The sequence below is a fragment of the Girardinichthys multiradiatus genome, chromosome 11, assembly GCF_021462225.1.
Source record: "Girardinichthys multiradiatus isolate DD_20200921_A chromosome 11, DD_fGirMul_XY1, whole genome shotgun sequence".
Classification (NCBI taxonomy): domain Eukaryota; kingdom Metazoa; phylum Chordata; class Actinopteri; order Cyprinodontiformes; family Goodeidae; genus Girardinichthys; species Girardinichthys multiradiatus.
The window spans coordinates 26711255-26736880 of NC_061804.1; the positions used below are offsets into that span (position 1 = coordinate 26711255).

At 40.9% G+C, this 25626-nt stretch overlaps 1 protein-coding gene across 2 annotated transcripts in view; it reads left to right on the forward strand.

The window, feature by feature from the left end:
* Positions 1-25626, forward strand: part of LOC124876245 (peripheral-type benzodiazepine receptor-associated protein 1) — an 80296-nt gene that overhangs the window by 43064 nt on the left and 11606 nt on the right. For both annotated transcript variants that reach the window (XM_047378859.1, XM_047378860.1), the window contains 20 exons: positions 5244-5327; positions 5437-5526; positions 5886-6008; positions 6118-6222; positions 6449-6499; positions 7170-7202; positions 9681-9861; positions 11530-11634; positions 12073-12275; positions 14491-14597; positions 14688-14797; positions 14883-15758; positions 17826-17977; positions 18098-18574; positions 18728-19117; positions 20075-20230; positions 20506-21315; positions 22290-22389; positions 24953-25089; positions 25200-25368. In XM_047378859.1, the coding sequence (XP_047234815.1) occupies positions 5244-5327; positions 5437-5526; positions 5886-6008; positions 6118-6222; positions 6449-6499; positions 7170-7202; positions 9681-9861; positions 11530-11634; positions 12073-12275; positions 14491-14597; positions 14688-14797; positions 14883-15758; positions 17826-17977; positions 18098-18574; positions 18728-19117; positions 20075-20230; positions 20506-21315; positions 22290-22389; positions 24953-25089; positions 25200-25368 (4459 nt within the window). The remainder of the gene's footprint in view (positions 1-5243; positions 5328-5436; positions 5527-5885; positions 6009-6117; positions 6223-6448; positions 6500-7169; positions 7203-9680; positions 9862-11529; positions 11635-12072; positions 12276-14490; positions 14598-14687; positions 14798-14882; positions 15759-17825; positions 17978-18097; positions 18575-18727; positions 19118-20074; positions 20231-20505; positions 21316-22289; positions 22390-24952; positions 25090-25199; positions 25369-25626) is intronic.

The following is a 25626-nucleotide window of genomic DNA, read 5'->3' on the forward strand; positions in this document are numbered from 1 at the left end:
GAATAAGAGATTGCAGAGTTAGGGGAAAATGTACAACATAAGAAAATATACAGCTTTTAAAAATAGCATACTCAGATTAAATGAAATGTGTAAATGAGTATTGCAGTTTGAAAATGTACAAAAAGCGCAATTGTAATTGTGCATGAAAAAAACAACACAACACACTACAAAAATGGTAAAACTGCAAATAACAGCAGGGGTGTAAGAACTTATGGAGCTTGTTGGGAGCAGTGGTGGTGATAAAATCTGCTGGGAATAAGAATATGCGATAACTTTTCTTTGTGCACCTGGGATGCAGCAGTTTGTCACTGAAGGAGCTCTGTGGTTCTACAACAGCTTCACACTGGTGGTGGGAGACATTAAGTAACAACGGTGTTATTTTTGCTAAAGTCCTTCTGTCTCCCACCACCTGCACTGTGTCCAGGGGGCATCCTGTCCTGGGACAGAGCTGGTCTTTCTATGAGCATAGATAACCACTTCCCCTCAGCTGTAGCTAATCTGCTGCTCCAACATACTACACCATAGATGATGGCTGATGCCGCTACAGAGTGAATAAAGGCCTTTATGAGAGCCTTCTGCAGTTGGTTTCACTTGACTTTATTTTGGGATATCAGAGTTAAGAGGCCTGAGCCACTTTTCAAATTATATGTAAAAAACAAATCCATGTATATTTTTTGTTCCTCTTCTGAATAAGGGACTGCATACACTGTACAGCAATATCTAAATTTTCTGCTGAATTGCAAATTGCTTTTCAATCCACGACGCATATCAGTTTGTTATATAATGTTCAGTTGATCTCACCTTTTGGAAACAGAAGAAAACTCACTGCCTGCAACTAGGTGTCAATCCTTTAATAAAAATATTCCACCCTGAAAACAGCAGACAGTAAACATAATAAAGAGAGCGTGTACAAAACGAGCTAAAAAAGACGCTGACATGCAACACAGCACACAAAGCTACGTGTGCTTTTCTGGAAGTGATGTGCTGTCTTCTGTGAAACAGGACTGAATCATGTGTTACAGATACAGATACAAGTTGATCAGCTAAGAAAACTACACCAGAGACAGCTCAGACAGAGTGCAGATATTTGTATTCATACCAGAAATGGCACATAATCCATCCCTGTGGTCTTCGGACAAGTAGCTTTGGACTTTGGTGTTGATTCTGTGGTCAGTTGTTCAAATGTTTTTTGTTTTATACCTGATACTATCTTCAGGATCTTTAGTAATGATTCAAGTAGCTTCATGACCTTAGCAGATCTTTCCTAAAGCTACCTCTGTGTTTGTTCTGCCTCAGCCCTAACACCTGAGCAGAAGGGGAAAACATTCCCAGGATTGTTCCTTTTTGTTGTTGTTCAGCTAATGAGTAATCATGTCAATGGTTGGTAATAGAAAACATCAGAAGTAGCAGTTTTCATCACCCTTGTTTTTTGTTTTCTTGTTTTTAGTGTGTATCAAACATTGGCAGTTTGGTCTGACCCAATAAATTCTGAAGAGGGACCATTAGCCTTTTCAAGATACAATTCAGCATGGGAATATAAATGTACTGTTCAATATAGATGTACCCTAGCCATATCAGAATTTGTTTAGTATTTACTTGAAATGTATGTACTGAAATAGTACATACAAGTCAAAAATTATGTTTTAGCCTAAAAGAAAATGTTTATTAAAAATTTTGAGAATTTCTTTTTTTTTAACATTTTCTTTTAGGCTAAAACATAGTTTTTTACTTTTATATTCTAACTATTTCAGTTCTATCCATCAAAAATGGCAAAGTAAATACTAAACAAATGTTTATATAAACATTTTGAGTACTTTCAACAGCCCCTCCTTGAACCGCCACCTTAACATGGTGGAGGGGTTTGAGTGCTCGAATGATCCTAGAGGCTATGTTGTCTGGGGCTTAAAAGCCCCTGGTAGGGTCTCCCATGGCAAACAGGCTCTAGGTGACGGGTCAGACAAAGAGCGGTTCAAGAATCCCTCATGAGGACTACACAAACGAGGCACGTGATGTCCGGTACGGCGGAGCCGGGGTCCCACCCTGGAGCCAGGCCTGGGGTCGGGACCCGTCGGAGAGCGCCTGGTGGCCGGGTTGCTCCTCGCGGGACCCGGCCAGGCCAAGCACAAAACGCGAGCCCATCCCCCAGTGGGCCCACCACCTGCAGGGGGAACCGTGGAATGTCACCTCACTGGGGGGGAGGGAGCTCCATTGATGAACAGGAAAAAAATGCTTTCCAGTATTTGTCCTGCTGATTACCTTGTCTCATTCCTATAAGGTCCTGATAAGTCATGTGTGGGATCAATGTTTTCCTACTTTAATGTTCTCCACAGAGGAGATCATTTATTGTAACCATCATGTTCTCGGTCAGTTTCCAGGTATTATGCTTGCGCTTTTAAACAGCTTCCGTTTTAAAATTCTAGAAGATGCGCACTGGACAGTTCTCCTGATGTTATGATTTTAGATATACAGCACTGTGCAAAGGTTTTAGGTAGGTGTGGAAAACAAAGAATGCTTTTAGAAATATAAATGATGATTGTTCATTTTTATCAATTTACAAAATGCTAAGTGAGCGAACCTAAACATACAGCCAGAGTCAATATCTTCAGCGTAAAGAAGAACAAGAATTACTGGAAGTGATGGTGTGGCCCCACAGAGTCCTGATCTCAACATCATGGAGTGTGTCTGGGATTACATGAAGAGACAGAAGGATGTGAGAAAGTCTACATCCACAGAAGATCTGTGGTTAGTTCTCCAAGATGTTTGGAACAACCTACCAGCTGAGTTCCTTCAAAAACTGTGTGCAAGTGGACCTAGAAGAACTGATGCTGTTTTGAAGGTAAAGGATGGTCACACCAAATATGGATTTGATTTAGATTTCTCTTTTGTTCATTCACTGCATTTTGAAAATAAATAATTAACACTTTCAGTTTTGAAAGCATTGTTTGTTTACAGCATTTTTTTACACCTGCCTAAAACCTTTGCACAGCACTGTATATATATAGTTGAGTCATATAGTATGACTCTTGCTAGAGATGCAAAGCTCAAAGAATTCAAAATGTTTTCTCTGCAATCCTGCTGTGAGCCACTCTCCATGTCACGCTGTGTGTGAGAGGAGTCGCTGTAAAACAGCAACAACAACAACACTGTATTGCACAGAGAATGTAGATCTTTACTTTAACATAAGATTTTTAAAAGACTGCCAACATTGTTAAATTCAGCATCTCACACTACAAAGGCTGAAAGCTCAAGCGGATAAAGCAGAACTACTCTTTTCAGCCTTCCTATTATCTTCTATGAATGGTTGACCTGTCTCTGCTAAAAATTGTTTTCTTTTAAATGGTTTCTTTAGTATTTTCTCAGATTTCAATTTACTGAAAGTGAAAATAGCCAACCTTAAGTTTCTGAACAGCTGATCACCACTCAAGGCTGCTCAAGCTGAAAACCTGCCGGACATCAGCTACTTCTTCTGTGCAGCTGTAGCATATGCTACTAGTGGTGACAATCCATGTAAAAACATGTGACCTAATGATCTCCAATGGTCAGCCATCGGACTACTAAGGGAAGCATTTGGAAAACATAAGAAGAGTAAAAAACTACTTTGTATGTGTTAAAGATAACTAAAGCCACAATCTATATGTAGTTATAATCCAATGAAACCAAGTCTAGCCTTATGGAGATGGGAAAGCAAGCAGTCACACTAAATGAGAAGAATTTACCTAGAAGCGTGCTTAGCTGACAGGATATCCTAACTCAGTACATATTACTCTTGTCCTCCAAACTATGACTGATACACAATCAAATCGGACTTCAGATTGCAATTTAATTATCTTTATTGTCTTGCCATGTAATCACTACAGTATCTCCTCCAGTCAGCTGCTTGTGTTCAGCAATTAGCCAGGGTGCTCCGTAGCTTCCTCCTATACAGTTAGTGTGGTAATGCTTTATTCAGGCCCTGTGGCCATGCTCAAATAAGCTGATTTCTCCTGCATGTAAGCTGCATTTAAAATAATTAGAGGATGCTAAGCTTTGTAATACCTGTACAGTGTTGTATTAGAGGTCATCATGGAAAGTAAAGTCAATGTATTCTGTCTAGAAAAGTGGAGTTGTAATAATAAATTACGACTAGTAATGTGCACTATTCATAAACCTTGAACTCTTTCTTATTTTGTCAGGTTTCAACCACAAAATGTAATGATCGGATGCAACAGATCAAGACAAACAGTGCATAATTTGAAGTGGAAGGGAAATGATACAAGCTTTTCAAGAGTTTTTACAAATACAAAGTCTGAAACGTTTGTCATGTTTTCACCTGTTTACATCCATACATGAAATCCAGTGCAACTTGAACAGCTCAGAAAACACTGTTCAATCAATCACACAAAAATAGAAATATAGCAAAACTGAAAAGTGACCAGGAAAGAGAAGTGTTTTCTAAGAAGCAGCTTAACGACCCATGGTATCTCTGGAGGACCAACAGAAATGTATAGGTCAGGTACAAGATTCTGTCAATAAAACCGCTATTACCATCCATCCTAATGCTGAAACAAGGTGGCGGCAGCATTATTGTGTGGAGTTACTTTTCTTAAGCAGGAAGAGGGAAGCAGGTTAAAGTTGATGGGCAATGGATGGAACCGAATGCAGAGCAATCCTGTAAGAAAACTTACCAGAGACTGAAAAATATTTGAGATGGGTCAGAGGTTACACCTTCTTGCAAAACAATTGTACTAAACATACAGCCAGAGCTACAGATGAATGAATGAAGTCAGTGCATATTCATGTGTCAGGGTGGCCCAATCAAAGTCCACATCATAATCTAATTAATAAATTGATGTTCATATCCGATCTGTCTGGACTTTTGCAAAGAGAATAGGCAATAATTTCAGTCTTTACGTGTCTAAAGCTGCTTGAGCCAAACAACAAGACTTGTTACTGTAATTGCAGAGAAAGTATTGACTTGGGAAGCTGGATACAAATACACATCACACTTTTAAGATTTCAGTTAAAAAACATTTATCATTTACCCTTCACTTCACAAGTATAAGCAATTATATGTAGTTCTATCACATATCTCGTTAAAATACATTTGAAAAGTGACAAACTCCAAGGGCTGTTACCTTTTCAAGGCACTGGTCTGTTTAAATTACATTGCCTGTGTACTGTTTGTATTATGAGAGATTACTCATGTTTAAAGGATCGGACAAATATAGGCTTCAGTATAACTGTTGTTATAATTCTTGGTCCAGGAACGGGAGCTGAGCAGGAAGAGAAAAGAATGTGAAAATCTTGAGCATGAAGTAAAGAAGCGACAGAAGAGATGTCTGGATTTAGTAAGAAAACTTTGTGTCCTAATGTTCTGTTCTCCTATCAGCTGGTATTTATATTTTATTGGGTGGAACGACAAGATGAGTCTGAATGCTGGGCTTGTGGTTCTAACAGGAGAGCCAGCTTGAGGATGAGCGAGGCAAAAATGAGCAACTAAAGGAGGAGGCAGAACTCCTCAGGAGGAAGGTGCAGCTGCTCGACCAGGTTAGTGTCTCTCAGAATGCTGTTCTTACTTTCATAGCTTGAGCCAACATTCCTGTCAGTGTTTGCTAACACTTGACCAGCCAGGTTAATTGCACAGAATATGAGAATGCCATAAATTCAACAGGAAGCAGTCTGTCATGATCCACACCTGTTCACCTCAGTGGTATTTAATTCCTGCTTTCTGTCCCTTCATTGTTGGTTTCTCCGTTTCTGTCTTCCTGGTTCCCGTGTTTCCTTCGTGCATGTCTTTGCATTAAAACGTATCCATCTTCCTTACGCCTGCCGATGTCCTGTTGCTGCTTTGGACCTTGACAGCCTCAAATCATGACACAGTTGGTTAATGTGCTCCTGTCTTTCAGACTCGGGCTGAAAATGAGGAGCTAAGGGAAGATCTCTCTGAAGTGACCGCTCAACACAATTCAGTTCTCAAAGAGAACCAGAGACTCCGTGCCAAACTGGAGAACCTAGAGCAGGTCCTAAAGGTATTGCATTGCAAGTATCATGCCTCTTGTGGGATTTCAGTTTGAATCTAAGTTATTCAGACATTTAACATTTTTGAGGTGGATTTGTTTTTGTTTTTTTTCTTGAAAGCACATGCGAGAGGTCGCCGAGCGAAGGCAGCAGCTGGAATTGGAACATGAGCAGGCACTGGCTATCCTTAAGTTCAAACAGGAAGAGATCAAACGGTTACAGCGGGTAAGAAACACAACCTCAGGAACACTTTTCATATTAGACAAATGTTTTTCTTTTCTTTATAACTACATCATTAAGTGGCCCTTGTATATTATAGGAAAATGGGTGCTTTGTCCAGCAGGAGGCAACCTTAGGATATAATAAACGTTTTCTTCAGTGTAGCTTACTGTGCTGTAAATTAGATTCCTTACAAACTAGCAACTAACGTTCATGTCTTTGTACTTATCAGGCTCAGTTATTTGCCAAGAGGGAACATGAAGGAGTGGTTCAGATGCTGGAGGTGAGTTTGTTTAACACCACCGTGACCCCTGCACACAGTATGTAACTAAATAAACTTTAGATCATGCAGTGCTTCTTTTGTCGCCTGAAACCCCCGAGGTGCTAATAAGAAGTTAGTTTAAAAAAGGCAGCTGCTGTGCAGTAAAACTATATTAAAGAACTGAGCCAACAGTTTTACAAGAAACATCAATTTTTTCTACTTTAATATTCCATTGAGATGCAATAAAGTCTGATATATAATTGAAAATTTGACAGCCAACGCCAGTCAACATGAGTGTTCGTTTTAATTATTCTTTGTACCTGAAAACTTGGCAGAGGAGCAGCTGCTGAAAATACTTTTGAAGCCGTAGTATGAGAGGAGAACCATTTGAACAGATGGCTTCTCTGATGCTTAGTGACTTTCGTGCTCCCTCTAAGCACCACTGCAATACAATTTGTATAAAAATAGCTGTAACCAGCCAGTGGCAGTTGAAATCCCCTTCTGATTGGCTGCTAATTTTGATTTTAAAAAATCATTTGAGAACTTTTAGTCCTCATTGCATGGTCATGTGACTCACTGTTATCATCATCCAAATCTGAGTAAAATATGTGTTTGTCATCATAGCTCCTAATTTCACATGGGGCATTTATTTTAAGTGTTTGTCCTTAAAGACATATGTATTTTATTTTAGGAGTTGACTCAGCTCGTGTTGCGGAGGGAGCTGGTAGAGTATATTTGCTCTTGTTTTAAAAACAGCTCACTTCCTCCTGACTCCTCTCACTTTCTCTCTTTTTCAACCCGGATAAATCACAGGAGAAAGTCTCTGTCCCTTCATAGAGCTCAGGTTTTGTTGCCAACTCAATATACTGCCTTTCCCAGTCTGTCAAAAACACATTTTGGAAGCAAGAATGTGTGTGTTTATTGGAAAGGCAGATGTTGGCTGCTGAGGGCCAGGAGACATTCTAGTGATTCTGGCTTCTGACCAAGACTCAGATTTCTGCTTGTTCTACCTGACTAAAATATATTTTGTTCTTCCAGAACCTTTTTTTTTTCTCTAGCACGTGTTTGTTTGGTGTAAACCTGTTTGTCCTTTGCTTTCTTTTTGCTAACCAGAGTACACTGGACTGCATGCAGGTACTTCCTGGTCTCCTCGGACCAATAGCTTGCCTTCCCTAACCTCCTGTAGCTCATTGAGTTAGAAAAACACACCTCAGCTGCTTTAGTTTAATCCCCTCACAGTGATACACTTGTACTTCTAGTTCTACTGCTTGTAGCAATTACAGGCCTTGTGTGATGAACAGAGTCGAGTTACTAAAGTCTTGTTTAAATCAGGCCAATCGCTTTAGGCCAGAAATAGATATCTGACACAGTTTCGGCTAAGAACATTTATCACATTTATCATATTTATGCATCTTGCCATATGTACACAACAGAACAGACTGTTGTTTCACTCAAGGTTTACAAGATAATTCTGCCATTGCTTTAGGCAACCACTGATACGTGTAGGTGAGAGCTCACAGGAAATGTTGTTCAGACAGTTTCAGCCTGCAGCTTTTTTGTCAGACCAGCCTGCTAGAAAACACCCACCACAACCGGAAGTGAAATCAGCCGCATATAGAAACTTGAGTTGAGCTACGTGCAACCCCCCCCACCCCCCCACCCCCCTGCAAAGCTATAGCAAATAACTTCGCTGTTCAGTGGTTTTGTTTAAGTGGGTGTAACACAAAAGCAACATGTCACATTTCGGTTTTCATAGGTTCCCTGACAAATAGTTAACTTTAGCTGTCCCACTCCTCTATTTCACCTTTCTTTTTCTTCCCACTGATCCTGAAGGTGTTTGTCATGTGTGTTTGTGACTTAAAGCGAATGTTTTAGGGACACTGAAGTGTGTCTGTTTTGCAGAAACCTTTTCTTTGATGATAATTCTTTGTTTTTTGTGCAACTGAGTAAATTCACGTTATGTTCTTTTTTTAAGTAATTGGTCCACCCAAACACCTGTAGGTTAGAATTAGTTGTGTGAAGTTTACCAGGTCAAAAATAAGGACGTGGACTATACAAAAGGTTTCTGCAGAGCACCAGCGTTTACAGTGGCTTGCTAAAGTTTTCAGAACTTTGGAGCTTTTTCAGACATTGTCACGGTAAAACCATAAACTTCATTGTATGTTTATTGGAATTCAGTTTGACATACCAGAACAAAGTAGACAATAATTTGCAATTAGAAGGGAATTGATACATGGCTTTGATTTTTTTTTTACAGAAAGAAATCTAAAAGATTTGTCATGCATTTATTTTCATAACCCTTATCTCAGATGCTCCTAAATAAAGTAGTTCTGGGCAAGCTGTAGACATCAATAGCTCAGGTGGAAGAGTCATCCAACAGGGTAATGACTAGTTTTTCTCTGGCCAGATAAAAGTCCTCAATCTTGGACGGAAATTCAGATTCCAACAGGACAATGAAATGCTGTAATGGAATGGGTTAGATCAAGGAATATTTGTGTTTTTAATGGCCCATTCAAAGTCCAGACCTAAACATAGAATCTGTGGCAGAAGTTTAAATTTGCTTTTCAAAACACCCTCCACCCAATCTGACAGAACTATTTTACAAACCATTCAGTCTCTAGAAGAAAGCTCGTAGAAATTTACCCCAGCAGACTCCCTGCTCTAGTTGCAACAACAAGAGGTTTTACAACATATTGACTCTAGACTGAAAATAAATGCCCTCCACACTTTCTAAAGGGTTAATTTTTTTTACAAAACAAAAGCCATCCATGCATCATGCTCCTTCCATTTAAGAATTATTCAATACTTTGTTTTGGTCTATTACATGAAACGGCGATAAAATACTAAGAAGTTTGTTGTATTGTGACAAAATGTGGGAAAGAGACATGGAATGTTTCACAAGGCACTGTATGAGAGGTGTTATATTTACTTTCGCAGTGTTTGATCCCTTATGGCAACTAATTTAAATGAAAATTCCTCCTTGAAGTATACTTCTCCATGCATGTGCTCTTTAAGTAATTAGAGCAAAATGGTGTTAGATTTTCTGTGTGTATTTTCAAACTATACAGCAAACATAATTATCATCTCATCATGCCTAAATATTACAGACTGATTTGAGTGATTTAATTGACGTCTAATGATGGTGAACATGGATGTGTCCACTCACTTGTCCGTTTCCTAAATGGCTCCATGTTGCATGTAGTCAAAGGTACGAGAGCTGGAGGAGAAATGTCGCAGTCAGAGTGAACAGTTTGGCCTGCTGTCCCAGGAGTTGGAGAAGTTCCGACTGCAGGCCTCCAAAGTGGACCTGGCCAGTTCCACCCTCCTCAACAATCCCAGCCTCTCAGTTCTGACCAATGGGGTGGGCCTGACTACTGACCGAGGTGAGCTGCACAACCTCTTTGCCCCTCAACTGATTCCTTACTGTGGTTACGCTCTGTTTGTCCCTGCTTTCATTGTTAATAAGCACAAATTACTAGAAAATTGTTGCAAAAATATTCATATAGTTTCAACCTCTTCATGTTTAATCACATTACAGCTGCAAATCTCAATATATTTATTGGGAATTTATGTGATAGACCAACACAGAATGGGGCATTATTGTACATTAAAAAGAAAATGATATTTTCGAAAAACATTTTTCAAGCTCAAATCCTTAACAATTTGCTGACTTTTATTCAGCTCACATAGGTCAATACTTTGTAGCACGGATCGTTTACTGTGGTTACAGCTGCAAGGCTTTTTTGGTAGCTCAGCTAAAGCTTCAGGTTGATTGGGTCAAACATGAATATGCTTTGACCCAATCCATTCCATTGTGGGTTTGGTTGTATGTTTAGGCTAAAGTAGGTTTTCTCCCTGGATTACCCTGTATCCTTCTCTTCAAAAACTCTGACTTGGCTCCCTGTCCCTGATAAACAAAGGAAACCCCACAGCATTATGCTGCCACCATCATACTTCTACCATACAACTTGATCCCTACAACTCCTCCAGAGTTACTATGGGCATCTTGGCGGCTTCTCTCATTAATGCGATCAGTTTAGGTGGACCGCCATGTGTTGGCTTATGGCTTTTCGAACAATTGAACAGAGCTCTATAAGCTATCGTTTTATAAGCTAACTCTGCTTTAAACTTCTCCACAATGTTCCCCCTGACCTGTCTGCTGTGTTCCTTGGTCTTCGTGGTGCTGTTTGTTTTCTAATGTTCTCTAACAAACCTCTGGGATGTTCACAGAACAGCTGGATTCATACTAAGATTAAATTTACACACAGGTGCACTGATTAACAGACCATAAAGGCAATTTGTTGCAGTGGATTGTATTTGGGGGTATTGGAATGAAATAGGGTAAACACGTGTATTCCACAGATTTGTATTTGTAAAAATGTTCAAACCTCTGTTTCATTTTATGTTCACTTTACAATTATGCACTACTTTGTGTAGGTCGATCACATGAAACGCACTGAGGTATGTAGTTGTAACAACATTAAATATGAATATGAACAAGTTGAAGGGATATGAATACATTTACAAGGCACTGCATTTAAAAATATATATAAAATATTTTCTTCTTTCAAGGTATCCTAAGGGTTTAATCAGAGTAAAAGTTATCATGTTTTCTGATTTTTTTAATCTGGTTACTTTAAGTCGCTTATTTGTAAAAAATCAATTCAGTTTATTTTTTTAGCACCAGTTTACAATGGATAAACCTTCAGTTCTATTCAAAACCTCAAACCAAAGGAAGATTTCACAGAGAACTCAAGAGAAATACACAACCAATCCAGAAAGATTGTTTTGTTGTACTTTAGGGGAACATATGCATTGAAATGTACCCAGTTCTATTTTGATGGCTGCTTATTTTTTGTATATCAATAATATGTTTTCTTAGGATCTCTTATCCATCTGTGTATGTGCATTGAAAGGGATATTTATAGAATACCTTTACTAACATTAATTCCAGCCACAGCTCCCTGAAATGTAACAACACTGCTAATCTCCTCCAGACCTTTCCGTCTCTCTGCCCAACCTCTTTATGCTGCGCTCTCTGTGTGTTTTAGACTGCACTGGTGGCACACTGGATATGGTGTCTCTGGGTGAAATAGCCTTCTGGAGTCTCGAGGGAGGTGACACTCTCTCCTGCCCAGAGGGTAACGATGTGCTTGGTACGCTTTCTGTCTGTGTTAATCATGCCCTGCGTTGGGCACTGTCACATAAGCACGGCATGTTCTGATCCGTCATCTCACCTGCACCGTCATCGTTACTGTCCTACTAAAACCTGGTTTGTTCCTATTTCTCATCATCACATGACAGTGAGAGTCGCTGCTCACAGTTTAAAATGTCTGTGGAGCCTAGAACCAGCTAAGCCCATTAACACTGATGGTGTGATGCACGTCGACACAAGGTAGCATGACCTCCAACCTCAGACAGATGGAGACAGGATTTTTTTTCCCTCCACTGTTTTAATCAGCCATGTTCAACCTTGAGCTGCCTGCATGCCATCCAGTGATCTCACCCACCTGGCAGGTCACAGACTACCAGGTTAACCTGAAAATGTTACTAAGCAAGGACATGTATTATCTTCTTTGTCTCTCTTCTTCTAGATGTGGCCGCCGCTTTACGCAGGGGGTCCACGCCTCACGCAGCAGGACTCTCAAGGGTGGAGCGCTCGCCTGTCACCAAGCACCGAGAGCTGCCCACCATCAGCGTCAGCAAGTCAGGCTCTTCTTCCAAGTCAGAAACCACGCACCTCACCCCCAAATCTGACACCCACCTCAGTCCGCACAAATCGAGCCCAACATATGAGGTACCCAGCCCTCTTTTTTTCTATTTCTCCTTTGGTGGAAAATGCAATCACTATGGAACATTCACAGTGAAACTAAAAGATCAGACAAAAATCGACTTAAGGTTTCTATTAAACACTAGGGCAGAAACAATTAATCGGATTGATCGTGATTACTTTGATTATTGAAATAATCCTCAATTACCTGAGTAATCAAATAATCGTTAACCGGAGTATACATACTCCAGACTGAAAGAACAACCCACTCAGAGCCATAATTAGGGCAGAACTGTACAAAAAATATATATACTTTGCATTTAAGATGAAAAAACCTTCTTTGTCTGTAAATATGGTCCATCAAAAACTCCTTAAGTGGCGTAGCTTTAGCTTCACCTGGTTCAAATCCTGTAAAAAGAATCCTATTAAGCATCTTTTGCTATCTGCTTATTAATCGATTAATCGAAAAAACTAGTTGCCAGATTAATCGATTAGCAAAATAATTGTTAGTTCTAGCCCTATTATACACTTGTGTGCTACTAGGCTGTTTTGTTCCACCTGACCTATAACCTGGAATGACTGTCTGTGAACCACCTGGGCTTTCCAATTGGAAAGTTATGGATTCGATTTACCCTTGGGCAAGGCACTTAACTCCAAGTTGCCCAGAGTGTAAAAGCGCTTTGTGTGGTCAGTATCTAGAAAATGCTGTATAAGTATATAAGTCAATTTACCATTTACAATCTAAAAAGCTGCTACATTTAAAAGAAAACATATCATTTAAAATTATTTATCTCTGACTTACTAACCTTTTTAGTTAGTTTTTCTGCCATTTGTTCTTCATTTGGAAAATAAAAATTAACTTAAACAAATGTGTCATACTAAGTGTTGTCCTGTAGAATGCTGCACAACTACAATGATTGGCAGAGTTCAAAGGTGTCCATGCACAGTCACGTTGTTTACAATGATTTAATGGATTAAAAAACTTCCTTAACCATGCATATTATAATAATAATAATAATAATAATAATCATCTTTATTGGTCATTGCACATGTACATTACAACGAAATTTGTCCTCTGCATTTAACTCATCCCTTACAGGGATCTGATGCAAGTACAAGTATCTGATGCAGCTTTTTATGTAAGTGCTTCTGCACATAAACCGGTAAACATGTAGGGTTTGCTGTTTAGATTTCTAAGGAGTCAGTATCTGTTCCTGCATGTTGGTGGTCTGTTTATCTAGTCACCCATCAGCCCCCAAGTGAGATAATCCACTCGAGACTGTGGATTATGAAGGTTATACAGTAATAGTTATGGGTGATTATATCCAAAAAGGTTTTCCCAGAGAACTATAAATATGATCACTTATTGTTGCAACAATTTAAATTAAAACCTCGTGTATCAAGGTGATTATTGACTAAATGAAAGCTCTTCCTGTTTGTTCATTCAGGAAATTAACTTGACTTGTTTTAACCCATTTCCTCTTTCACCTTGAACATGAAAGCATATTTACTTTGGGGTGAATACTACAGTATACCCTATTTATATTGTAAATAATTTCCAGCAGTTGTATCAATGTTTTTTATACTTGTTGAAAGAAATGTTCTAAATATGTTAAATCTAAGGATATAATAGTATGTGATGTATTTTCATATCTTACAGCAATGCAGTGGTATAGGCAGAGTTGAAACTTTAATCAAGCTTGAAAAGAAGGATTTGTAAACCATGTTTTATGTCCTATTTATTGTCTTTGCTTCACTTCCTGTAATGACTGCACAAGCAGACAAGCACAGCGGTTTCCTTTACAGTCAGCCATGTTGTTTATTTAGATAACCCATATAGATGGCTAAATATCCAGATGTCTTATATAAAGTAATGAATGCTACCTAAACCGTGTATTAATGACTCAAATTCACAGTTTCAGCACAACATGGTAGCTCCTGGATTCTTAAATAATCAAATTCACAACTCTAGTGAACGTGTCGACTAGTTTAAGTGTCTATAAGTGCATCTAAAGCCAATTAGCTGTGCATTTTACAATCCTGCCTCATTTAGGTCATTTTACAGGAACTTTCTTACGTTTTTCATTACCATAACAAACCAGATGCATTATTGTTTCCCATAATGATTTTACAGCATAATAGTTTTTTAAGGTGTTAGAAGAATGGATAGTTTATTTTAATTCTCTTTCCTTTTACTCATTTTGGCCATTATTTCCCGCCCTGCTCTTTACGTGTCCCTCAGGTGGACACTGCCAGTGAAGTTGAGGAGTTGGACATAGATGTGGCCCCGGCACCATTCACAGCCAGCAGGGGAGCAGCAAAGCTTCAGGTTTTCATTGCCAGATACAGGCAAGTATTAAATTAAGCACAATTTTATTTACAGCATCAACAGTTTGTTGGAATGAAATCTGGACATTGAGGTATTTCTGTGTTTTACAGTTATAATCCTTATGATGGCCCGAATGACAACCCTGAGGTGGAGCTACCGCTGACTGCTGGGGAATACATCTATGTTTATGGAGACATGGATGATGATGGTTTCTATGAAGGTATCTCTGGGGTCATTACCTGTTTCAACTGCTTAATGTTCCTGTTTTTACCTGATGTTTAATTTTTTAATGCTGTCCTGTCCAGGTGAGCTGATGGATGGGCGGAGAGGGCTGGTCCCCTCCAACTTTGTGGAACGTGTGTCAGACGACGATGTAATGAGCACTCAGCACCCAGAGACTGGGGACGTGTCCCACAACTCCCTGCTAGACAGCAGCCTGCACAGTGCCAGCCACCAGCATCACCTCCGCGTGGGCGTCAGCGCCTCAGAAAGGACAGAGGCCTTGGCTGCCCCTGGCCCCGCCTCAGCCCTCTCAGATTCAGCATCGGCCTTGTCTGTCCCAGCCCCCCTCACCAACGGCCTGGACTTGGATTTGGAGGAGGTGGGAGTGGACGTTGTGCCTTACCCACGTAAACTTTCCCTCATCAAGCAGCTTGCCAAGAGCATCATCATTGGCTGGGACCCTCCGTTGGTGCCGGCAGGGTGGGGAAACGTGTGGAGCTACAATGTGTATGTAGACCAGGAGCTGCGGCTGAACGTGCCCTTTGGTGCCCAGACCAAAGCGGTGCTGGAGCGGCTGGACATAAACCTCAAAGCCTATCGAGTGTCGGTCCAAAGCCTGACAGAGAAAGGCCTCTCAGACCAGCTCCGCTGCAGCATGCTGGTCGGCCGGGATGTTTGTGTGGCGCCGACACAGCTGCGTGTGGACAGAATTACCGCCACGTCTGCCAACCTGACCTGGCTGCCCAGCAACAGTAACTATGTGCACATTGTGTCCTTGAACGATGAGGAGTGTGAGCTGGTGAAGGCTGGCTGCTACTCGCTGTGCCTCAATAACCTCTTGCCCAGCCTGCAGTACACAGTCAAAGTGGAGGCACGGCCACACCGAACGCCATGGGAGTTACCTGTGGAGCGACGGGAACACAGGAGCACCACGATCACCTTCAGCACACTAATGGCAGGTCAGGACTCTGACCACATTTACCAAGTACATTGCACTATGTACGTTTGTTTCCCTAATTTAACATTTAATTCAAAACATGTAAGGCTTGGCACATGGAAGCCTCAGCCTGCACCCCCTAGCTCAAATGTTTGATCCAGATTAAGAATTTACAGCGCTTTTTGGAGATATTTTTTTTTAAACAATAATCCCACTGGGAAGTAATTACGTAATTCAAATTCCAACACATCAGTGATGACATGAGTCTCTGGCGTACATCCAGGAGTATAGCTAACTTCTGTAGGTCGGAACGTTCCTGCAATTCAGAAGAAGACTTTTATTAATCTAGTCATATAAACACATGTAGTTCTTGACTTAAAGACTTTGCTGCACTTAAAGGTCATTTTGTTTTATAGTATATTGTCCATTATAGCTAAAGGGCCTATATCATAATTTATACAACTTTTCCTTCTTAATTGAATTTATTTGGGGCTTGTAGCTCATAAGAGTTAGATTCATTCAGTGTCTGAAATGATGAAATGTGTGAATAAGGAAAAAGAGGAACGAAAGGGAGAAAGAAAGGCATCAGAAGGCAGCCAAAGGTTTTCAGAGAGTTATAACGGTACGTGAAGAACACTAGTGCATGACACCAGGTGCAGATTTACATGGTGATTTCTCCGGTGTGGTGGAGGATGGCAGGAGAAACATTGTTACTTAGGCCACTAGCAGAGAGGTTGTGTTCTAGCAGTGAATGGAAGCAGCTTAAAGTCTCGCTTTTTTTTTTTTTTTTTACAAATAATTAGTCGGTGTTTAACTCACAATGATTGAACTTTATCGCGGTAATGTAGCTGTCAAAACATTAGGAGGACACTCCCCTGTCACACTAATCGACCTTTGTTGGTCTGTCCGACAGTTTTGTCACATGTCGTTTGGTCCTAAACGTCTAAAGACTGAAAGACTAATCCTGTCTTAGTGGTGGTCAAAGTAGCTTAATTCTACAAACTGTGGTCTACGAAGCTGTTATGATACAATGTTTAAAACATGCAGTTAAATTTTAAAGTAATGACCTTTTGTCCAATAAGATTACAACTGTGAGCAGAATTAAACGTGGTCCTTTTCCCCTGGTAAGAATATTTCAGAGCAGTCCCTAACATCTGCTTCCAGCTGTGTCTTATCATTTGCATTTTGGAACACAGTCTACCTTAATAGGAAAATAATTAGGTTTTGAAAAAAAAATATTAGAAGATATTATTCAGAGAAAGTAAACAGCTTCTGACCCTAAGGCTATTTTATGGCACTCGACTCCCAGGCTTCCCCATGTTGGTACCCCTCTCATGAATTCTTCCAAATATTTAGTGAAATAAAACAGATATTTAGAAATCCACATTAAACTGTTTACCTTTCCAGAGAGAGACAGAGCATTTGATAATGGTAACTCTTTATCAGCTGAAGGAAACCTGAATGTTCATTCTCCAACCCTTTCATAAGTCTCTTCTAGTAGTTAGAGTTCATGTTGGATTTTTCTTGTTAGTAAATGAATCATTATAGTAATGTGATTACTTAAATTAAAATTATTAATCCCTTTAATAATTAAATCCAATCTAATCATGCAATTCAAAGTTAAAGTAGCCCTGTTTCCACTTCACTACTTTTGTTTCACATGTTTCATATATGCTGTTTAATGTAAGAGTTTAGTCTGAGAGGAAAGTGAGTTTAAAATGCAGATTTTGTCATTTCATAGATAAATCTCCTTTGCTGTATTGTAGTTTGTCATGTTCTTACATTGATGCCAGTTTGTGTATGGCGCCACATTCCCATTCTGCTCTACCCATTGTGATTGTGATCTTCATTTTGAGTCATGTTTCTCTAAATAATCTTTCAAATTTGCTTAAGTTCCATGCCCACACTCTGGGACTTCAGGTATCTGGATCCTCCTTGTGACTGATTTAGATTGATAGCTGGCTGCTTACTAGAGTCGTATGCCTACTGGTCAAATCAATCTTCCTCTGTATTGTCCTGTGTTAGTATGTAAACACATGTCTTCATACGTTTACTATAGGCTGTTGTGTAATGGCTTTGATTGCTGCAGGCCCCCCTGACGCCCCACTGGACGTACAGCTGGAGCCTGGCCCCTCTCCAGGGATTGCTCTTATCAGCTGGCTGCCAGTCACTATAGATGCTGCTGGGACCTCTAACGGAATCCGTGTCACTGGATACACTATATATGCTGACAAGAAGAAGGCAAGGACATGCTTTAAGAAGGATTTTGAAATATTGAAAAGCATATAGGTTTATGTGTGATTCTTTTAATAAGTGTAAACATTTCTGTGACGTGTTTATTTTGTTGTTCTACATTCAAAGGTCTTGGAGGTGGCTTCCCCTACAGCTGGAAGTGCTCTGCTGGGCCCCTCTCAAATCCAGTCCCTCCAGGCAGCCCAGGAGCTCACTGTCCGCACCATGTCTGGTCACGGGGAGTCCTGTGACTCTTTTCCAGTAAATGTGCCCTCCAAGCTACCTGCTGTCATGGCAGGCCTGACTCCAGCCACCCCAGTTGTGCCACACCTCCCCGGCACCTCTGTAGCTCCCAGCACCTTGCCCCCACCACCATTCTATGGAAACTCTGCTGCCAAAGTCTCTGTACTGGCCAACATTTTGCCATCAGGCACATACAGGCCTGGCCCTGCAGTGGAGGCTGCTGCCAACCTGCCTCATGCTCTCCACTCACAAGATCTTTTGTCATCTGCTTCCTATGTGAAAGCCTGGGCCGACCCCTCTTCTGCTGCTGCCTTGACTGTTTATGAGGCCACATTACCAGTGGCCTCCCCAATTCCTCCAGTGGTAATGCTCATTCTGCCATCTTTTGGTATAATAAGAGTAGAAATCAAATTTCATTCATATAAAATGTTTATTTGAAAATTTAAAATCTGCCCTTTTTATTTACAGATATTATTATAAAACCTTGTATTGACTGTGTTTTGTTTTTTTCTTTAGGTCAATGTGGCCTCCCCCATCAACACAGCACCTCAGCCATTTCCAGCAGCAGGAACACCTCCCCCACCTGCACAAGTGGAAATTGTGGCACCAGCGGCAGTGTTGGATCTACGCAGAGACACTGAGAGCCCTGGAACAATACGTCCTTTCCCATCCATCACAGAGTTCATCGAAGACCCCTGTGGCAATCTTGGGACCCCTGAGCGCATCCCAAGTCCACCCAAAGCCCCGATTATTGACCTCCGGAACCCGCGGAGCACTAATGTCCTGCGACCACCCAGCAGTTCACCACTGGAGTCGGAGGTAGAGGAGGAACCAGAGAACACTCGTCTGGTGTCCATTGAGGAGTTCTTGAGACAAGACCAAGAGCCTACTTGCAGTAGGCAGCCGGTACGCTACGATTCGCTGACACTCCACATTCATCTCTGATCTCATGGTTTTCAACAGGTTTTATATCCAAAAATGAAAACAATTACATACCATATGCCTCATTTAAACTTAGCAATCCAGATGTTCTGTGAAGCCACAGAGGTTTGTTAGAGAACATAAATTAGAGTTAAAGAATAAACAGCATCATAAATACAAATGCACACCAAACGTTTCAGGTTTTATTTGTAAAAAATTTTTAACCATGTGTCATTTTTCTTCCACTTCACATTTATGCACAAATTGTGTTGGCTTATCTCGATAGATCCTAATAAAATACGTTGGGGTTTGTGGTTATAAAGTTATAAATTTAGTTTGTATATTTACTTACTGTAGGTGGATATAATGGTGTATTTCTCTTCTTTAAAGATTCAAATAATCCAGAACAATATTAGGTATAGTTTTTTTCCGTATTTATCAAGATAGTTCAGCAATAAAACAACATTTTGTACTTTTAGAAAATTGCATTTCACTGCAGCGTCTTCGATGGTAAAAGTGCTAAAAATACTAAACCAAATATGAATCTTTGAAGAACTCAAATTGCTAAAGGTTGTCATGAAAATTCAAAACTAGAAGGCCTTACTAAAAGGTTGTGTGTTCCATAGGATTTAAACCCAACCGGTTCAGTATTCCCAACACAGTGATGGGAAAACTGAACTGAGTCAAAACATCAGAATTCCACCATCAGTTTTATTAGCAGCAGCTCTTAGATCCAAAACGACTAAAACTGCAAAATGTGTCGATAAATAAAATGCTGTTTAAATTGTTTTGTATATTTGCAGATTACGTTTAGATTTATATAACTGGAGTTACTGGTGTTTGTCTCTGCCAATAATAAAAGTATTAGAGGTAAAAGAGTTATACTGAATCACAGCAGCTAATTTTCATTTGCTTGATGGATGTGCTGCTGTTTTACTTCAGAGCTATGGCAGAGGGCTGGTGGAGCCTCACAGCGACTACCACGCGGACAACAGCCGCTCGGATCTGTCAGATATCCTGGAGGAAGAGGAGGAGGAACTTAATTCTGACCACCTTGGAGAAGCACAGGCCAGGGGGTACACAGTTGGAGCCAACAGGGTAAAGAAATGAATGCATTACATATGTAGCCTCCATGCATGTCTGTATTTGCATAGGCTCTGCAGCTTCTTCTTTCAATGTGCTTCTTTTTGTTGTGTTCACATTTGGATTTCTGCTGTGTATTTCCTGCTTTGTAATCCTTTTTGTTGTTTTTCCTCTTCTTTCTATTTTCTTTGCATGACTGAACATCTTTTTTTTAACTCTTGGATAATAATTGTTTGACCCAAACCTTCACCTATCCATTTTTGATTTGATCAAACTTTGGCACCCTGAAGTCATGCAGACTAGAGACACCAGATAGTGATGAGGATGTTCTTGAGAGGATCCTTAAGTTGCCTCCTCAGGCCCCACAGCCCAAGCAGCTGTTCAGCATTGCTGAGGTGACAGAGGAGGAAGACAGCAGTCAGGAAGAGCGTTTTCTCCATCACAGCAAGTCTCGGCCAGGGCCGATTCATCCCAGAGACTCTAAGCATATCCATCATGCTCCCCTGCATCACCCTCATCCTCCCAACCCATACCCACACATCCCCTCTCAGCATCACCACTTCAACAGGGATCCCAGATCCCTAACCAAAGAGCCTTCTGTCAGACAAGAACCCCTGCAGGCTAGGCCGAAGGCGCATCACAGGGTGCACTATGCTGATACTGTGGATAATAAAAATTATTCAGAAGATGAAAACACAAGTTTTCATGAGAGTTCCACTAGCAGGCGAGTCTCTGCCTGCTGTCCACCCAAACGTACCCCCACTATCAAAGAAAGAGCGCTGCTCAAAGGGCTAGGGGACCGCCTTAGAAGGGAGGCCATGCTCAGGAGTCAGATGGCTCTCGCCGCTGTGGAAAGCCCCGACCATGGCCCTACCCCGCCAAGACCCTACCCAGTCAGCAAGACGGTACGGACTCTGAAGTCACCAGTTGGTCGTAGGATGGAGATCGACGTGGAGTACGGCACAGACAACGAAGAACCTGTTGACTACAGCCATGGGGAGGTGGTGATGGAGCAGATGAGCTCTGAGTGGTGGGTTGAGGGGGCTCAAGGGGACCACTGCAAACCTCCTCACTGCAGAGGGCTCAAGGCTGAATCCGTGGTAAACAGCAGTAGATGTAATTACTGTGTTGTTCCAGCCCTATCCTCTCCCCGTAGCTGTGTAGAAACCCCTTTCTGAGTCACTTAGAGGATAACATATAACCCCACCTCTCACTAGAAACAAACCTATTTCATTGTCTACATTGTTGTTGAATCTCTCTGCACCCCGGATTGCTCATATTTCTGCAGCTTTCAAACTGTCCTGCACATTAACACCCAGGTTTTGTCTAAAAACCAGCCAGAAAATCCTCGTTCTTCATTAGAGTATTTGATATGCTTTAATGATTCTTCCTGGCAAACGATTAATAAATTTAGTCAATTTCTTTAGCATCTAAATTCTGGCTTTCTGCGGCAGTTGGTAGAAATGTAAAAACAAAATGTATAATATGATCTAACAGCTTCTTTGTAGAACACAGAAGCAGCATTTATTTATTTGGCTGCTGAAATAATGGCATATTAATTATTATGGTTATGTTATTGTTACCTAAATCATTTATTTATGGGTTTGATTTTAATACATAAACAGTGTTCACAAGAATGATAGGTGGAGTTCCCACAACAGGACTCTCCACATCAAGAAATATTTCTAGAATGTTAAATTGTCTTTCCTTTAAGCAAGGTAAAAGTGAACTATCCTTCTTTTAGCAAGCTGACCAACATTGCTTAGCAACAGGTTGGGGAGGGGCAGTGCTGCATTCCCCCATGTTCCTTACAGCTGAAGTAAATTCTGGTTAGTCTGGCATCACATTAAAAGGACTTTAAAGCATAGGAGTCATGATAAAATCTTTTGCCGTTTTGAACTGCAACCCTTTAAAAGCTGTGTATGTTGATGCCAGTAACCATCCCTAGTGTTGACTAAAACCTAAAAGCAGATATTGTTAAATGCATTTGCTTTTCCTGCTTCCCTCTTCCTTAATAACAAGTAGGTTTGTGTGCTGAATGTTATTTTCTTGTATTTTGTTCTGTGTTGAACAGGAGCCTAGTCAAATCCCTCCAGCTTTGACGGGCCCATCAAGGGGTGGCCAGGCAGAGCTTTCTTCCAAACCAATGAGCTCCCATACCAGGCAGCACAAAGGTCAGAGGCTTCTCCCTGGTTTTGCCCTCATCTTTGCTCCTTTTCTGGTTTCAGTGGATGTGTATGTGGAGATCCTGACATGCTTGTGGTTTCAGCTGGCAAGGCTGCACTTGGTCCCCTCTCTCACGTGAAGGTTGCCGGATTAGTACCTTGTGCATTAAGAGAGGGGTGGGAGGCAGGGGGGTGGTATTACAGAGAACAAGGTGCTGTAGCTGCTGTGGAGAAGTAGGAGAGAGCCTGCTAAGCTGAGAACCAGCTTAAGCCAAAGTGGCTTGTCATGACAGGAGGAAGTGACAGACATTAAAATAGTAACCTCGATTAACCAGCAAAGACGCTGCCTGTGTTAGAGACGTGCAAGCCCCCGTTTTTTCTCCTTCGCTACATTTCCTTGACTTACTCCTAACTCAGCCTAAAGCCACAGAATGCAGATAACCCTGACCTTTTCTGGTACATGTTTAAAGGCACAGTTGGCAACATGCGTATGTACAGTTTTTCCCATGTGCAGATAGAGGAAGGGAGCAGAGAGAAGTTCTGTCCTTTTTGCTCAAAGATTAATGAGGATGTGAAAGTGTGTGAGTAGTCTGCTTGTGACTCTTGTCACAGAAGGGGTTGACCCTCTCTTATAAGATGAGCATCTCCTCAAATTTCTCCACTGCTGCCTTTTAGGTTTCAGAGGCAATGCTCAGTCACACTGATGTCTTACCTTCCTTTTATACTCAATGTAGTGTTGCTAAAATAAGAAGACTACTTGTGCATGATCTGTGACATGAGCAATAAAATTTCTTCTCTGAATGTTCTTGTAATTGCACTGTGTAGGCCACAATTTTAATAATTGATTTCTGGTTTAGTTACAAGTTTGGGTCAAACACTATATCCTCTGTTGCTCAGCTGCAGATCAGGAACAAGTGCACGTTTGTCAAAAGGCTCACACAGATTAGGATCAGTGGTTTAGCTTGATAACCTTTTTTAAGGACAAGTGCTGGGCCAACTTGGCAGCACCATTATTAGCCAATGGGGGAGGTGCAGAAAAGCTCAGTTTAGTGCAAATAGGGTTTGAGGACTCTGAATTGGCCATCAAGCAGAGCCTTCTACCATCCTGAACTGGGGACGGGCGCAGTGGGGTTATATGTGCGGCGTGTCTGACCAAAACAAATGTTTGTCATGGATGCCAGACGAACCACCTCTGGCCACCTTGTGGTACTGTGGATCATTGTCAAGAGATGTGAAACCTTGTGAAGGAGGCAGGGGACCCACCAAGTCCACATCCACAAGATCAAATCACTGTCCAGGAATGAGGAACGTTTTAATGAGTGCGTTATTATATGTGTTTGGCGTTGTTGATGTGTAGACCAGGGCTCTGAAATTTTGGTCCTGACATATATTAAGGGGTTATGGTCAATGTATGCAGATAATTGGCAGGACTCAAGAAAATAATGAAAATGTCACTAGGTAGAGAGCCAGCAAATCCCTGTCAATGACCTGTATGCATGTTTATTTTCCTGGTGTGGATGGCTGAGAAGGCAAGCGGTTGCCAGACCCCAGAGACTTGCTGCTCTGACGTCACCCATACTGCTGCACTATATAGCCAAAAGTATTGAGTCCCGCCACCAAATCAATTAATTCCAGCGTTCCAATCACATCCATGGCTACAGGTGTTTAAAGTTTGGTGTGGAGAAACTGTGGCCTGCACAGAGTCCTGACCTCAACCTTCTTGAACCCCTTTGGGAAGAATTGGAGTGGAGGTTGTAATTCTGGTTTTCTCATCTAACAATAAACACACTTCTAAACCTTGAAGAAGATATTTACAGAATAGTTAAAGTTGCTATTGCTGGAAATGGTGGCTCCATTAACAAACTGGACCTTATAGATTAAGAATAGGATGGTACAGGTAAAAGTAGACAGACAGATACTTTTGTCAATAGAATGTACATCTGATGCATCAGTTACCAAAACCATCTGCACTGATGGGGAAGAGTGGGCAAAAAGGGTGACATGGGCATTTAGTGTCACAAAATGCCTGGAGTTGTTCCGGGGTCCAGTCCACACTGTAATTGGCTTTCTTGTTCTTCTGCAGGCCATAAAGCGGCTGTAGACGTTGTGCTGCCCTGTGAAGAAATAAAAAAAATATAAAAATAGTTTTACATTGTATGCTTGATTCAGATTTTCTCAGGTTAGGGTCTGCAATGTCAAAACAATAGAACGTTTTTTTTTTTTTTTGAAGTAACAATTTGTTCACATGCCCTCCTCTAACGTGCTCGATTCCATTATCTCACAGAAGAAACTGTATGGTTTGCTGCCACAGATCCTGAATATAAATGCAGGACATTTACTTATATTTGTTTTCTTATTTACTGAGATGCACCATTAAATAAGCTCTGGTGGGTTGAAATATTCATATGGTTGTATTATGAACTGTTGCTCAAAATCCTATAAATCCTTTGCATTTTTTTTTTTTGAAACAGATTTAGATGTGGATCATATTCTCTGCATCTGTGTGTCAATGTCAGCAGTTCATAATTCAGTACCTTTCAGGAAATGTATCAATATGACCGTGTGTCCACAGATGATTCTCCAAAGATTAAAGGAGATGGTGGCGTACGCATCTTTGTGGCCCTTTTTCCATATGACCCCATCACTATGTCTCCCAATCCTGATGCTGCTGAGGAGGAGCTGCCATTTAGTGAAGGACAGATCATCAAAGTAATTGTGCATCCTTTGAGTTTCCTCAGTCCCTCCACAGTTTCTGAACATTCAAAGTAAGTCTAATATAGCATATTACTGCAGATCCTATTTCACCCTCTTCAACCTAGGTTTACGGAGACAAAGACCCCGACGGATTCTACCGGGGGGAGTCAGGTGGCCGTCTGGGCTACGTTCCGTGTAACATGGTGTCTGAGATCCAGGTGGAGGATGAGGAGACCCAGCAGCAGCTACTGCAGCAGGGCTTCTTGTCCACAGCTACCTCTATGGAGAAGATTGGTACGTGACAACGGGCTGAAGTCTGGTTTTATGACTGTTACATTGTAATGTTTCGACTGTAATAATGTTCCATAAAGTCACTGCTTTCCATGTTGAAGTGATAAGTGAAAATGGCTGCACAAATATTTAAGAATGAGGAAGAAATCTGGCATAAACAATGCCCTCCAGAGTTTTTTTCACTCTGGATAAAGATTTATAGAAATAAATCAAATAAATTCATCTTTTATTGCAGTAGCAAAATCTCACTATGAAAATGTT